Raw genomic sequence first — 17,075 nt, forward strand, 5'->3', positions numbered from 1 at the left:
AAACTATTTCCTTCCAACCTATTATTGATCTTTATTTAAAATTTGGAAGTCATGTTTTTAATTTTCAAGTTTTGTTTTTTGAGTGGCCTTTTTAATAGCATCTATTTACTGTTTTATGGATGTAATATCTTTTCAAATCTTTGGAAATATTGCTTAAAACTTATTTTCTTCTGTTCCCTGCACTAACTCTGTTTAAACTTTCTTTAAGTGTTCTTATTTCTATCTTGGTCTTTCCCTCATTCACATTAAAGGCATTTTAAATATTAAATATAGAAATCTCTAAGTGCTGAAAAGCTGATTGGAAACTCTGTGTATATGAGCAATGTTTGCCAACTGCCAGGATGGCTATAGGTTACTTGAATGTTGAATTAGGCATTAAAATGTGAAAACTCCCAAATGCCAAAACATGGAGGTCTCTTTTTCTGACATCATTCAATTTCTTTAGAAAAGAACCAATTTTTTTTTTTTTGCCTAGGGAGTAACTTGTCATTGCTGAAATGTCACTCAGCAAAGGTGTGTGTGTGTGTGTGTGTGTGTGTGTGTGTGTGTGTGTGTGTTTTGCTCCTGATTCAGACTTTTAGCTGACCCCCTATGTTTTTAGTGCCTCATTTCACTCCTTCCCTCTGTAACCTATGAATCAACATCCGAAGCCTCAATTTCATCCTGTTGCATCAGTTACCACTCATCTCCCATCTATATTCCATCTGCCAGAATTTTGTTAAAATCCCTCACCCTTTGATGGACTCTCCTGCCTTCTTGTTATGTGTTTACATGTTCTTTTTATTTTTATTTCACCATCATTTTGGTGGAATCTTGAGAAAGAGAGGAGATAAATACAAGAAAATATTTTTTAAGATATTGATTCCAAATAAATCAATTTGTCATCTTTAATCAGACTGTGTGCTTAATTTTAAAAGTGTTTGTGTGCCAAGCTTCCTCCTCTGTAAATCTGGTCTTATGAATAGTGTAAATTTTCTGCCTAGAAGATTAAAGAAGTGATTCTCTATGTGATTATGGGAGTAAGGTTCAGACATCCTTGGGTGGTTTCAAGTTTCCTACTGAGTAATCTGGACAAGGGGAAAGTACTAAAGATACTGCATAGGGAAGTATGAGATAAACTCTCTCTTTATGACTTCAGAAGGCTGGTTACTTATTTGCTGCTGGGATAAGATAAATGGTCAAATAATTGGAGAAGTTCTACAAACCGCTTGTCAAGTGAAGTTTTATTCTGTCGCCAACTCTTACATTTCCAATAGCTGGAGGAGAACAAGCCGCAGCCTCACCCAGGCAGGCCCCTCCTGCGTCCGACTCACCCACAAACTATTTACCCCTTGAGCATTGGCTGGTTACTCACACCAGGGATTCCTCGGGATTGGTTGGGACTGCAAATAAAACACTGTTTGCCCATCATCAAGCTGATAAGCTACAGTATAAATACACACAAGTTCCTCTTCTCTGCATACAATGGGAAGCATTTGCTCTCTGCTCTCCTAGCATTTTCATGCACGACCCAGAGAAGAAACATTGTCTCTGGCCGAAAGGGGATTCATGAAAAGCTAGAAATGGGCCTGTCGAGTTCTAAAAACCCTAAAGTCAAGCAAGCCCAAATTCTTCTTCTGGGCCTGGACTCTGCTGGCAAGTCCACCGTCCTTTATAAACTGAAGCTTGCTAAGGACATTGTGACCATGCCAACCGTGGGCTTCAACGTGGAGATGCTGGAGCTGGGGAAGAGCCTTTCCTTCACGGTCTGGGACGTTGGCGGCCAGGAGAAGATGAGGACCGTGTGGGGCTGTTACTGCGAGCGCGCCCACGGGCTGGTGTACGTGGTGGACAGCACGGACAAGCAGCGGCTGGAAGCCTCCAGGAGGGAGTTCGAGCACATTCTGAAGAATGAGCACATGAAAAATGTGCCGGTTGTTCTGTTAGCCAACAAACAAGATAAGCCGGGAGCTCTGACCGCCGAGGACATCACCAGGCTGTTCAAGGTGAAGAAGCTCTGCAGTGACCGCAACTGGTATGTGCAGCCCTGCTGTGCCACCACCGGGGATGGGCTGGCCGAGGGCTTCAGGAAATTAACCGAATTCGTGAAGAGCTACATGAAATCGCGAGCAGACACGTTCGCATTCTTCAAGCAGAACTGAGGTCCAAGCAGGGGAAGACGAAATTGAAAGGGTAATTTTTTTTTTTCTTCTCTCCATGCCGAGTGAGAAAAGAAAGTTGCTGAGATGGCAAACTTTTTTTCTGAGATGTTATTTCACCCAAATTAAGATAAAACAACTCATAATAATAGCTATAAAATATTACTTTGGGCTAGTCGCTTTAGCAGACTATGGTAATAATAATTGAGAATGAAAAATTTACTATTTTGTGCATGTTGAGTGGTTCAGAATAATTATATTTAGGACCAAATAAATTATTACTTTATTATTTTTATATGACTACTAAGTAAACTGTCTCCTATAATAGAGCCAGCATTCTTTCAGATTGTTTTCAGCTGTTTCCACCGCACTCCTATGCAATCGTTGGATGGTGTAAAAAAAAAAATCAACTTTAAATTATAGAGAGGAAAAAGTTTGATGTTACCATTTTGTAAATCCCTATCTATTCCCTATATAAAATTTCTCTTCTGGGTTCCTGCCAGCTTTTTGAAACCTATTGCTGGGAACTGTACAGTGAATCAAACAATGAACTGCTAATTTACCAGAGGCTGTGTTCCCTCAGAGGTGGCAGAAGTTTGTATCTTAAAGCTCTGGGGATCAGGATAACACCTTAGAGTTTAGGGCAAGGCCTGGGATTTAGCTGCAGCCCCAAGACCGGCTTCAGTATAACTTAGCAAAACAATCATTACTTGAGAACTATGTACAGCTCACTGTACTGATCAAACAGGAACTAGAGCCAGACTTTGCTCTCAGAGACCTTGCAATTCACAGGGGTAATGACATAAAGCTAATCGCTAGAAGAGGACAATGAGTGCTGTGTGATATAACAGGAGAGACTCTTTCTGACCTGGAAAAACAGGAAGTGCTTCATGCAGGGAGTGGTATTTAAGAGGGCACCCAACTCCTGGGGACCCCACAAAGTTACAGGTTAGTCACTGGAAGTTCCCACCATGAGGAGACTCTCTAGAGATGCCATGGGGGGAGGGCAGGAAGAGTGAAGGAACTAGAGATTGAATTGGAATTCCCCGAGAGGCTCAGAACTCCTAAGGAGGCCCTGGTACTAACTCTTTCCTCATACCCCACCGTTAACAAGGCTCATTTGGACTAGAAGAAGGCTTCAAACCTCCATAGCAGACCCTGGGACTCCAAATCTTAAGGTCACAGAGAGAAACAAAGGTATAATAATAAAATAAGGTGCCAGGCCCTAGATTCCTTTCTTGGTTTTCTTCTCTCATCTTGGCCATGATTTGTTTAGCAAAGATCTGAGCAGCTACTTTTGTGCTATGTGGTAGCAATTCAAATAATAAAGTAGGCATACACATAATACTAGTTACCATTGGTTGAATACTTGGGTATGTTCTAATCTAAATCCTTTCATACACCTTCTCATTTAATGTTCACGACTGCCCTGAGAGGAATAGGAGTTACCTCAATATTACAGATGAGAGTACTGACACTAAACAAGGTTAAACAACAACCACCACAACCGCACACACACACAAAAGACTTAGTATTTTAACTCAGGAGTGGCAGAGCCAAGATTCAAACTTCGCTGTGTCTAACTTCAAGACCTGTGCTGTTAATTGCCATGATATTGTTTTGTAAGTCAGGTTTGGTCTCTGTCTTCAATGACCTTACAACACACAATTAAGAATAAAACCAGGCTAAATTAAAAATAGAACTACCATATGATCCAGCAATCCCACTTTTGGGTATATATTCAAAAAAATGAAATTGCTCTCTCGAAGAGATATCTCTCCTGTCATGTTCAGTGCAGCATTATTTACAGTAGCCAAGACATGGAAACAACCTATGTGTCTGTTGATGGATGGATAAAGAAAATGTGGTATATACACACAATGGAATTTATTCAGCCACAAACAAAGAAGGAAATCCTTCCATTTGCAATGACATGGATAAAACTGGAAGGCATTATGCTAAGTGAAATAAGCTAGACCGAGAAAGACAAGTACTGTATGATCTCCCTTACATGTAGAATCTAAAAAAAGCCAAATTCATAGTAACAGAGTAGATTGGTGGTTGTCAGGAGCTGGGGGAGGTGGGAGGATGGGGAGAGATTGCTCAAAGGTACAAACTTTGCATAAGATGGGTAAGTTCTGAAGATCCAATGTACAGCATGGTGACCATAGTTAATAATACTGTAGAACACACTTGAAATTTGCTAAGAGAATACATTTGAAGCATTCCTGCCCCTCACACAAAAAAGTTAACTATGAGGTGATGTTAATTAACTCAAGTGTACGAATCCTTTTACAACGTATATCAAATCATCAAGTTGAATACTTTAATACACTATTATATGCAAAATATAAAATACATTTTGTCAATTATACTTCAGTAAATCTGTGGGAGGAAAAGACTAAATCCAGGCCAACATATGGTGTTTTATTAAGAAGTTTCTTTGAAAAAACAAGCCAGACAAAATAAATTGAGTAGAATAACAGAGATATAAGAAAAATGCTGAAAGATTGTGGAAAAAAGAGTTTCTGATTTTTAGGAAGGCCTCAGGGTAGTAGCAATGTTAAATGCTTAATAGCAGAGTTTTCCCAAAGTTTCACAAAATGATTAAAACCTCAAGAAATGCATCTTTAAAGAATATGCATCATCCCTTAATATTTTCCCTATGTGTTTTAAAAAAATCTTAATCTTAAAATTAGGAGTCACTAATTTATGTCTATAAAAAATGTCTAAATAGAAAACGTGTCCCAGTGTACTGAGATTTTGGTAGTTTGAATTGCCAAGTCCTTTGTGGCCCAGTCTTAGCATAATATAAAATTCAGAGAAAACCGTCCTCCTAAAATGTTGAAAGCAAATAAAACTTTCACTTCAGAAAGCTCTAGGTGTGTGTGGTGGGTGTAGTGGACAGATGCACTCTTTAGAGCAAAACTTATAAAGTATCTCTTTTCTATCTGTCGTTTCAACATCCCTCCTCCATACAGTGGCTATACCTCAACATCTTTACTAATATTTTCTCAGAAACTTGAGCACTTTCATGCCATTTCCCCTTTCTTCCCTGAGATCAAATTTATTCTCTTCCATCAGTCAATTGCTTTCTTTGCAATGTAAATTTTACCAATCTTTCTTTGGTATTTCCCTTCTGCTTTCCTAGTCTGTTCTCCTCCAACACACACACAACACACACATACACACACACACACACACACACACACACACACACACACACCCCTTCACTCTGATCTACTAATAAAGCCCTAAACCAAGGGAAGAAGGAAAGGTTAGGTAGACAATAGCAAAATATTGCTTAGCAGTTGAGAAGAAAGAGGCTGTGAATAGTCATGCCTTGATATTTATTATTGTTATACATTTTATTCTTTGTTATCTATATGTAATAAAGCAAAACTTTAAAAAATATTTTTTATTGTGTTTTGTTTTTAGAGAGAGAGGAAGGGAGAGAAACATCAATGTGAGAGCGAAACATTGATCAGCTGCCTCCTGAACGTTTCTACTGGGGATCAAGCCTGCAACCCTGACAGGGAATTGAACCTGAGACCTTTCAGTGCATGGGATGATGCTCAACCAACTGAGCCACATTGGCCAGGGCAAAGCAAAACTGTTAATTTATCCAAATAAAATACTGACATGGATCTACAGCAACCAAAAGCAGAACACTTCTGAAATGTTCCTTGTTTAAAGATTTAAAGAGCCTGAAAGGAAATATCAGTTAAGTATTTCTAGCTAATGTTCTAAGTATTCCCAGGTGGAAAAAAGAAATCCCTCCAGGGTATAAGAATAAAGAATGGCAAATAAATAAAGCAGCAGCAGTGACTGACATGTTAAAATTAATTTGTCAGTTTAAAAAGCTGATGTTTGGACTTGATCTTTTGCTGCAAGCAAGCTGCTGTTGATGCCAGAAAACTGTGTGAAAGATGTGGGGGCTAGCGTGTGATCTGTGACTCCTATGTGCACATATGTGATGAGTGTAAATGTGGCTCCTATCAGGGGGCTGTGTGATCTGAGGAGGCCCTGGAATCTCTGATGCCCATCGTTATAAGGAGTGCTCCATCCAGGAGAAAGATAGAGATGGTTGTCCAAAGACCATCAATTTGGGGAGCTCTAGGACAGATCTATTCTATGAACACAAAAAATACGGCTTCAAGAAGAGGTCATTGGTGGGCGGCCTCTTCCTCCCCCATCTACTACTGGCAGAAAGGCGTGGAGAGCAGAACATCGCCCGAATGGCCTGGCAGGACACTGGCACCTTCCCACCCTTCCCTCTCCTCTTATCCAGATAAAGTGGTAGGAATGGAAAAAGACTCTTCACAGACCACTCTGCAGACCGTATCAGAGAAGGAAATGATAGATTCATTCATGGTTTTCCTTGAATTCAAAAGCAAGACTGTTTTCCACACTGGTAAGTTCTATCTGCACCAAGAGCTTCTAAGACAGGAAGAATATCTTTTCAGTCTTCTGTTTGAAGAACTGACTATGACGTGTTCTTACAGCAGCTCTGATGGTGGTTGTCCTTGATCCAGCATCTGCAGTGTGGTGGGGAGCTCTCAGAACAAATGTGGGCATTTAAACTTGTAACATGTACCAGGTGGTGCTGGTCCATGTTGTTTTTCTTCTAAGAAATTGGTAACCCTTTCTTTTTCTATTGTATTAATAAATATAATTATTTTCTGGTAGTCAGCCACTGTCCCCATTAAAAAAAAACCCCACACACACACTCATGTTTTCATTATGTTCTGATGATGAACAGATTGGTTTCTGCTAAAACAAGGAAGGCTGGGAATTTCAGATGGAGAGTCCTGAAGTTCCTGTCCCTTGTAAGTGGCATGGAGAGACAATCCACAGAGGCTGCAGTGCATTGAGTGGGTGGAGGAACAGCCCAAAGACAACACCTGTAGGGCTCTTGTAGACCCTGTGGTTGGCTGCTTTTCTTTGCATGAGCTCTCTCTCCAGAGAGAGACTATGATATGGAAAGAAGACAGAGAGACTTCTCCTTTGGTGGCTAATGATTATTTAACATATTTTGGGATATAGGGTCACAGGGGTTTCAGTCCACCAGCTTTTTAGCATAATATTAACTGTTAGTAAACTGAATTGCTTCAAGCACAAGAAAGCACATTTTACCTTGAAAGTGCCACACAAATATTAGAGTTGGTAATTAGGTGACTTAACCATATGGGTAGCATTTTTCACAAATATTACCTCATTTTGTTCTTGTGAAGTCTCATAACGGATCTCATAACAAATATCAACACTATTTTAACAATATGAGGAACTGATCGAGAAGTTACTGAATCTAGTCCTCCTATTTCCAAGATTTAAAAACATGTAACTTTTATCATACAGTGGGTTTTACAATAATGCAGCACATACCACACTACCATTAAATTTCTTTGTTTCTGTAACCAAGTGGGACTGGTCAGAGTATTTCTTGGACCCCAAACTTAGGAGCCATCTTCCTTTTTCCCTCATAGCTCACATCTATCAGCAAATCCTGGTACACCTCCCTTCATAATACATTTCTCTCTGGCCACTTCTCAATCCCCACTGCTACCACCAGATCACCATCAATTCTCAGCTGGATGGCTGCATTCTCCACACAGAATTCTGCAGGTCTAAAAGGAAAGTTAGATCACATCGCTGCCCTGCCTTAAAACCCTCTATTTACTTCTTACTCTGTCTTGTACTTGCCTCCTATATTTCCCACCTCTCTGCCTCTCCAGCCACACTTGCCTTAATGTGCCAGTATCACTTCTAATTTGTTACAGCCTCAGGGCCCTTAAACTTACTGCTTCCCCAGTTTAGAATACACTTTCCTGAGGCCTTCAAATGGTTCAGGCTTTATATCCTTCAGGGCTCCAAATATGCAGAGATGTACCTGAATCCTTCTCTGTATGAACCTCCTCCTCCCTGCCACTCGATACCTGTTTATCCTGCTTCATTATTTTTCCATAGCTTTTATCATAGCTTCAGTTTATACTTTACTCATTTAGTCCTTGTTTCTTCCCCACCTTAGCAGGTAAGCTCCTTGGGAGTGGGGACTTGGTTCACTGTTGAATCCTAGAATAGTACTGAGGATGTTAAAGGTATTAAAGGATATTTGTAGAACAAGCGAATGAATGGTCTGGATCTACTGCATTTGGTTATATCACTTTTAATTTAGAATATTTAAAATGAGGTATCCTCAGGATCCCAGGCTGCCTCTCAGGATAGAGTATTGATCCAATCATGGAGAGTAAAAGGAATGTCAGATTTGGGTTGACAGCCTCATTCTAACCTCAGGAGCATGTACTGGGCTGAGAAGAACACAGGCTTTGGAGACAGAAGTGGGTGGGAATTCGGGTTGCCCCTGGTTTTGGCTTTTACTTCACCTCTGAGAGTCTGTTTTCTCTACTAGAACAAGAAATAAGTTTTTATTGTGTTAAGCCATGGAAATTTGGAGGCTGCTCCAGTCATCACTGTCAATTACCCTAATAAATTAGGACCATGGGCCTTGCTCCTCCCATGTGCCTGGAAACCGTCCTTTTCCTAGTCTTCTTTTCCTCACAAATCCCCTCTTCCCTAGACCCATGCTAGGATCTTCACTGGACTCCTCCAAGAACAGGAAGGAAAAAAAACCCAATTTTTCCTCAACTTTGTATTTTGAAAATTTACAAACCTTCAGAAAATTTGAAAAAAGAGTAAAATTAACACTGATGTGCTTTTCACTTAAATTAACCAATCATAACAATTTTGCCATATTGGAGCACACTCACCGCTCTCTCTCTACACACACACACACACACACACACACACGCAATAATCCTGACACTTCACACTAAGTACTTCATCATCCATCTCCTTAGAATGGACCTTCTCTTACAGAAACAGAGTATCATTCTTACACATAAAATTTTAAGCATTAAGTATCATCTCATAGTTTATAGTCAAATCCCCCCAAGTAGAATTTATTTATAGAATTTATTTGATCCAAGATCTATTGCATTTGGTTATATCACTTTTAATTTAAAATATTTTCTCTGCCTTTCCTGTTTTTATTCCACAACCTAGAAATTTTAAAGAGCCCAGGCCAGATAATTTAAAGACTATCCAGCAGTCTGGATTTGTCTGATTGTTCCTTCATGATTAAATTCAGGTTAAACATTTTTGACCAGAATACTGCCCAGGTGATGGTATACTTCCCACTGCATCCATTTAGGAGTCTCGTAGTGTCTGTTTGTCCCCTTATTGATGATGTGAAATTTGATCACTTCCTTTATGATAGGGTTGACTAGATTGCCCCAAGGTAAAAACATAAACATAAAGCCACTGTTAAACATTGTTGAGCTTAGTTAAAACACACACACACACACACAAAACAGGTCATGAATTATAACACATTGAATAAATAAAAACAAAAACTGGCCCTGGCTGGTGTGGCTCAGTTGGTTGATTATAGTTCCATGTACCGAGAGGTCACAGGTTCGATTCCCAGGAGGGGGCTTGTAGGAGGCAAGTGATCAGTGTTTTTCTGCCATTGATGCCTCTCTCTCTCTTGCATAAATAAAAACATTTTAAAAAGAAGGGAATTAAAAAAAACAAATATTGTAAGTTCATTTAATAAATATCACTAACAATATAAGAATACGAAAAGAAAAGGTATAGGGTAGGAGAAAGGAAAACTCTTTTATACAGAAAAATGTGGAGGGCATGATAAATTGTAAAGCCACTATTTTGCAACTGCAATGTAATAACTAACCTTGGGTAAACACATCTTATTTGTATAATAAGATCACAAACTGATTTCCCAAAATATCTTTTGGCTCTTCTGTGACCTAGGATTAACAAACCTTTGAAATGAAAAGCCTCGATCAGATAAAGGAAAAGCTGGGGGATCCTTCCTTTTGTAGATTTTTTCCTTTCTCCCAAAGCTGAAAAAGTCACCATTTACAAGTCCAAGATGAGCAGATTTCCAGTTTTCTAACCTTGGGTTCTTTTAATCGTTTGTCATGAGGCTGCAAGGTATATTGGACTACCTGCTAAAGGAGGCTTCATCATAAACAAAATTGAAGACAAATGTCAAATTGTGAGTTAATATTTACAACATATGCCATAGATAAAAATTGAATGTCCCTAATATACACCTTATATTGTTTTATATTGCTAAAGCACTAGAGAAAAGGATCCTACTTAGTCTGTTGAGCTAGATAGTGCCCGATTTCCAGCCTAAAGCACGTATTTTCAGAGTAAAGCCTCCCAATATTTCCTTGATTTCTTTCTAAGAGACCAGGCTAGAGGGTAGAAGTCCAGAATAATGTTGCTTCAACTTGGAGTAGGGTCACCATAGGTCACACACCTATTTCATCCTGCTGTGTCTGATCAGTCCATGTACACCTGTTGGCCTGGTATAAACGTTAATAGTACTCCCTTTCACTCTCCAAAGTGTCTTAAGTTTGGACTACAAATCGTTTCTCTACTTCTAGGAGGCCCCTGATGCTTTTTAGGGAAGACTTCATTTGGTGGATGTTGAAGGGTAAATGCCAAACTGGAGAGAGGAGCAAAAAGACTGGAATGTGATAGGCAGAATAATGATCCCCCGAAGATGGCCTTGTTGTAATCCCTGGTTGTTACCTCGCATAGCTAAAGGAAAGGTGACTAAGTAGGTTGAAGTAGGAAGGTTAGCCTGGATTATCCAGTTGAGCCCAATCGAATTTCATGGATCCTTAAAATTGGAGAAACTTTCCTGGCAAAGTTATTAGTTTGAGTAGTGGTTCTCAACCTTCTGGCCCTTTAAATACAGTTCCTCATGTTGTGACCCAACCATAAAATTATCTTCGTTGCTGTTTCATAACTGTAATGTTTCTACTGTTATGAATTGTAATGTAAATATCTGATATGCAGGATGGTCTTAGGCGGCCCCTGTGAAAGGGTCGTTCGGCCTCCAAAGGGGTCGCGACCCACAGGTTGAGAACCGCTGAGTTAGAGGCAGAAGGGACTAGAAAAGAATGCTCAGAGAGATGCAACATTGCGGACTTTGAAGATGGAATAAAGGGATCATAAGGAATGTGGGCAGCCTCTAGTGGCTCAAAAAAGCAAGGAAACAGATTCTTCCCTAGAGCTCCAGAAAGGAATCCAGCTCTGCCAACATCGACAGAACTGTAACTTTGTACTGTTTGAAGCCATTAATTGTGTGGCAATTTGTTATAGCAGTAATAGGAAATGAATACATGGAATTGACAGCATTTCTAATGAACCTTGAAGGGTTCAATAAGTCATCCATTCATTTAACAAATATTTCAGTCCTAATACATCCCTGAGCCAATGGTAAATAAGATGAACTTCTCAAGGATGACATGAATTATTTAACAAGCACAGGGTAGTAAACCAGGATATGTAAACATGGACGAAGAATATCCCAGGTTGAAGGGATGGCATGGGTGAAGGTTCAGGCAGGGGTTTGCAAGTATATAGATTAAGGCTGTAAATAGCCAGTAGTACACTGTGGCTGGACCATAAAATGAATTGGAGAGAAGAAATAGAAGTGCAGTTTGGAGGCAAGTGGTAAAGGGCCTAGAATGCCAAACTAAGGGTTTGGACTTTATCCCTCAAGCAATGGGAAGATACTGAAAATTGTAAAGCAGGGAAGGGGACATAACCACATCTGTGTTTTACAGAGATACCTCTGCTATACCACTGGGAAAGAAACCAAATTTGGTTTTGCTCACTATGTACATACTTATCAATCAGAAGAGGCTAGCTTATGCTGTGGTAACCAACAATCCCAAAAGTCTATGCCTTAAGACAAAAGAGGTTTCTCTTTCCCATGCTACATGTCCATCCTGGGTCAACATGGGGGATCTGCTCATCTTTTTTATTTCTCTGAATATAATACTTTAATGTATATATTTGAAAGTGCTCGGTAGCATAACAATTTTAAGGCTAAAGAGAAAGAACATAGCAAGAAGCTATTGAAGCTATTTTTGTGACCATCTAGCTCAATATGTTAGTTGGATCTTTGAGAGTTTTCATGTGAACGCACAGAAGTTCATATTCTACATATGCCTGCGTTTGAACAAAAGATAACCAATTTCCCCTTAAGCCAGAACATGGAGTTGAGTTTATTAACTGAACCAAGTGCCATGGGAATGGGAGAAGTTAGGCCAGAGAGCAGTGACTAGTGCCAGAGGTCAAGAACATATTACTGTACTCACTTTCTTGGCTTCAAAGAGTACTGAGAAGGCATCAGAAGTGCCAGGGCCTATATGACAGCCAAGAGAAGCTGGTAGAAGAGAGGGGTGCTAAGATTGTTCCTGGACGTGAAGAGGGAAAGGGTTGGCACATTCTCCAAATGACCTCTATTTTCACACTGGTGAAGCTGACTCTGTACTCAGCACTCATCAGCAAACTGTGGTCTCAGAGTTTTTATTTTCTCATAGGGACTGGGATTGTTCTGTGTCTAAAAAACTTTCTTTTTTTTTTTTTCTCCCCTCCATTACTTTTAAGCAACTGGGAGCTGAGAGCCTAAAGAAGAAGGCTCTCTTCATGGGCAACTGTGAGACTTTATACATGGTGCTGGGCCAGGCCCTGGGGATGAAGAGCAGCATCCTGGCCCCAGGAGCTAGTCCCCTTGGCATCCACGGCATTGTCACAAGGGCCACTGCCTGCAGAAGCATCCAGGAGGCTGTGTCTATTGAACACCTTCATGAGAAGTGGATAGCAAAAAGAGAAAGCCGGAGAAAGAGAGTGACATAAGGGACTTCTGCTGAGGACACATGTCACACAAATCTGGGTACTTTCAGAAAGTACAGACATTTAATAGGAATTGTACTATTTTTTTCCTACATGGATCAAGACAGATTTCCCATGTCCTGTTCATTTGGGTAAATGCTTGGACGGTTTCTTTTAAATGTGAATGCCGTGTCAGGGTTAGGTGCAGAGTCAAATTAAATCATTTATTTCAAAAATTGACATCATGTCAACATTAGCCATGAATATGTATATTGTTTAAAAACATTTAACAGTTTAGCTGACCTATAACTTCAGGTGGCTCCTGATGAAGAAGATAAATAACCAATTCTATGGGAAGTTAAGGAACTTAGGGGAAGAGGCAAAAAATGTAAGAGAATGGAAATCGAGGTAACCCAGTGGACACTTCATGTCACCACTGAGGGTCATTATTGGAAATAGGATGCCTCTGCTCATCTTAATCAGGGATGCAGGCGGAGAAAGCTATCGCCATTTCGTGTTAAAATAAAACCAGGTTAGTCATTAATTTAGCTTAATTATTCATCACTGTGGAGACACTTTTTCACTATATGTAAACGGCTTACCCCTGAGCCTCGTTCCATGTTTTGATCTGAGTGCTCCATGGTTGCAAACTGTCTTTTCAGAGTGTGCACAATACATTTTTATCAGTAATTCATTGGCTTTACTCTGGCTCTTTCTGAACCTTTGGCATTGGAAAGTTGCCTGTTGCTGGGCCAGAGGGGAAAAAGCTCTGGAGCGCCTCAAAGTGGCAGTTAATTACAAGCTGTGTCTGAAAATAACCGGTCCCATCCACTTTCATCTCATTGATCCCGGGCCAGAAGTATAGTCCCACTAAGTGCGCAGAAGGAGTAAAATTGGCAACGTTTGGTGATGCTTAATGACTAAGCATCAGTAAACATTCATTGGACAAATGAATCAATTGGAAAGAGTAGGTTAGAGGTCATTTGATGAAGTCTTATCTAGTGGAACTAGAGAACAGGAAGGAAAAGGAGACCGGAGCCAGTGACTAATCAGATGTGCAGGGCGTGAAAGAGCAGTTTGATTTTCAGTCTGGAGGAGTGCAGGAAGGGTGATGCCAGTGACACACACACACACCGAGAAAGGCGGGCATTTATTTGGATGTGTGCCTACGTGTGTGTGGTCAGTAGAGTGCAGCTGAGACACCTACATTTTCTCACCCTGTGCTGGGTAAAATCGGCAATCGCGGCTTCAGGCCCTTTGCTCTGTATACAAACTGTTTCTCTTTTGTGCCGAGGCGCGGGGACCCGTTTGGAAATCAGAATTGGTCGCTGCTCTGGGTGGACGGCCAGACCCGCCGCAGGAACTAGGATGTGAGGCGCTGGACGCGGATCACCTCCCAGCATTTCCTAACATAGGGTTACGTCCCTTTCACGGTGGAAAGAATAGTAGTGTCTGGAAGGCAGCTCTGCTGAGTCATCTGGGCCACATCACTTCACGGCTGAGCCTCAGCTCCTTCCATGGTAAAAGCTGACCACCGCCGACACCGAGTTTGTGAGGATTCGGGGGGGAAGGACCAAGAGTCCGAAGACCTACCGATAGCGCGCACACCACAAACCCGCCACCCCACCCCCCCTCGCACCTGCCGGCGCCTGAGAACCAAAGGAGGGGACTGGGGTGGGGACGGGAATGGGGATGGGAGCGGAGTTGGGGCTGGGGCTGGGACTGAGCCCCGCCCCTTTGCCGCGCAGAGATGACGTCACGCCAGCCCTTCTCCACTCACCTGGAGCGGCCGGCAGCCGGAATAAAACCAAAAAAAAAAAAAACCACACAAAAAACAAAACTGGACTCCGTTGGCGGCTCGCGCGAAGTGATGACGTCACACAACTTGCGGCCTCCGCTGCGCGCTGACGTCACCCTGCGGGCGTCCTTGCCCACCTGGATTGTGACGCTCGTTTGCGAGAGGACCAGCGCGTGTGGAGCGCGGCGGGGCTTCCTGAAGTCGGTGTGACACCAGCCAGCAGGGAGCGTGGCTTTGGGCTCCCGTGTCCGGAACAAGGGGCGCCTGGGTCGACGGTGGCGCCGAGACCGCCTGCAGTTGGGGTTGGGTAGCTCCCCAGGGCAATGTAAGTGCTTCCTCGCTGAAGGGATCGCGGAGGAACATGACCTCTAATCCAAACTCCTTTAGTTAGTAGTTGAATTTATTGGGGTGACACTGGTCACCACAATTATACAGGTTTGAGGTGTGCAGTTCTACAACACATCATCTGTCCACTGTATTGTGTGTTCACCACCCCGAGTCACCGTACATCACCATTTGCTCCCCCTGTGCCGTCTTACCGGCTTCTTTATAGAGTTGTAGACACATGTTAACCGCTACTCATTTTCCATTCACTATCCACCCGTGCTACACGTTAAAGATTAGTTATTTTAAAAAGGTAAAGTCACAAATATTTTTGTATGCAAATAAAAAATTTACGTGTCAGAGTTTAATTCATTAAAGACCATAAAGTTTGTAAGGTATTCTGAAATGAATTTACATCTTTCCTTCCCTGACTTCCCCTCCATCCAATAGATCAAGTTTTTTGTGTGGTTTTTTTTTTAACTCAACTTTTAAAATTGGATTCCTCGTCTCCATTTTCACAAACACTATCTCAGTCTGAGTAGAAATTATCTATGGATCGGACCACAGCCTTCCAACTGACTTCACCCCCAAGCACCTCCCCCCAATTAGCCTTACCTCCCAAATCCATTCTCTACACAGCTTTCAAAGTGATCAAAACAAAACAAATCAAAACAAAAAACAACAGTAAGTATAATCTAGAAAATGTTGCTCCCTTTCTTAAAATCCACCAATAGTTTTTCCTTTGCCTGGAGAATTCAATTCACACTCCTTATGCTTGCTTACAGAGAACTACTACACGATTTTTTGTGCCTCTTCATCTACCTCATCTGACACTTTCTGATTCTCTCACTGTGCTCTAGAGCCTTCTGCTTCGACAAGGGAGGGAGAGCACATGTTGGGACTTTCCGTTTTGAGGGTTTTTAAAGGCTGGAGGCTTAGGGGAGGTCTTGGAGAGGATCTCAATAGAATATTCATCATTTTATGCTGATGCACCAAAATGAAATTTATTCCCTTAATTTCATCTGTCCTTGGGTGTGGTTGGCACAAATGGCACTAATTGCTATCTATCTTTCTGAGAAAGGTGATATCAGCTATTTACCCTCTGGTTGGGGAGAAGGGCAAACCATTTACTCCTAAGTGTCTTTGGTTACAGAAGATACGGTTTTGTTATTTGCTAGATGGCTATATAAACTGCCTGGCTAACTATCTGTCTCACTTTCCCTATTCTGCTTGTCCTAGCTTACTAGCCAGTCTCAAAGGCAAGGGCAATATTCACGAGAGAAAAGTAATACAATTCAGATCCCACCTTTACAGTCTCTTTTACATAGAAGTCAAAGATATAGCTTTTCTTTCCCTACTTTCCAGCTCAGTGATTAATGGGCACACTACCATTCATTCAGCTATAAAATCCTGGGCATCATTTTCAATTCCTGCCTCATTTTATTTCTCTTATTTAATTACACATCAAACTATTGCCTCCCGTTCTGAAACTTTTCTAGAATTTTACCCTCTTCTTTATTCATACTATTATGGCCTTTGCTTGATGTTCTAGGAAACACTTCCTTCACTACATTATAGCTTTTTCCTTTGCTTTTCAGAGGAGGTAGAGTGAACAAACTGACTGTTGAGCAAACCGAGGTCCATGTGACCCTGTCCAAAAAGATAAATTATGTGTAATGCAATAGGGAAGAAAACATGTCATATTTGTCAAGTTCCTGTGAGGTATCCTTCTGCATACAGGAATTATGCTTGCTTAGATATTTATTTTTTACTAGAGGCCCAGTGCACAAAATTTGTGCACTGGAGGTGGGGGGGGGTGTCTCTCAGCTCAGCCTGCACCCTCTCCAATCTGGGACCCCTCAGGGGATGACCGACTGCCAGTTTAGGCCCGATCCTGCAGTCAGACATCCCTCTCACAATCTGGAACTACTGGCTCCTAACCACTCGCCTGCCTGCCAGCCTGATCATTGCCTAACTGCTCCCCTGCCAGCCCAATCACCCACAACTTCCCTCCCCTGCTGACCATCTTGTGGCTGCTATCTTGTGATGATGTGGGGGTGGCCATCTTGTGATGACGTGAGGGCCACCTAGGCTTT

At 41.5% G+C, this 17,075-nt stretch overlaps 1 protein-coding gene and 1 pseudogene across 2 annotated transcripts; both read left to right on the forward strand.

The window, feature by feature from the left end:
* The first annotated feature begins 1,465 nt into the window (after positions 1-1,465).
* Positions 1,466-13,096, forward strand: ARL14 (ARF like GTPase 14). Its single transcript, XM_081088368.1, has 2 exons — positions 1,466-2,172; positions 12,633-13,096. The coding sequence occupies exon 1, from the start codon at positions 1,563-1,565 to the stop codon at positions 2,139-2,141; it is 579 nt and encodes a 192-aa protein (XP_080944494.1). The 5' UTR covers positions 1,466-1,562; the 3' UTR covers positions 2,142-2,172; positions 12,633-13,096.
* Positions 6,009-12,881, forward strand: LOC308515312 (PHD finger-like domain-containing protein 5A; annotated as a pseudogene). The gene is made up of 2 exons: positions 6,009-6,310; positions 12,633-12,881. The product of its transcript is annotated as a PHD finger-like domain-containing protein 5A (transcript).
* Positions 13,097-17,075: the final 3,979 nt, after the last annotated feature.

Source organism: Myotis nattereri (genome assembly GCF_964212035.1).
Source record: "Myotis nattereri genome assembly, chromosome: 3".
NCBI lineage: Eukaryota > Metazoa > Chordata > Mammalia > Chiroptera > Vespertilionidae > Myotis > Myotis nattereri.

What these genes read in the sequence shown, in the direction of transcription:
- ARL14 (XM_081088368.1), top strand. Translation starts at nt 1,563, where the DNA reads ATGGGCCTGTCGAGTTCTAAAAACCCTAAAGTCAAGCAAGCCCAAATT.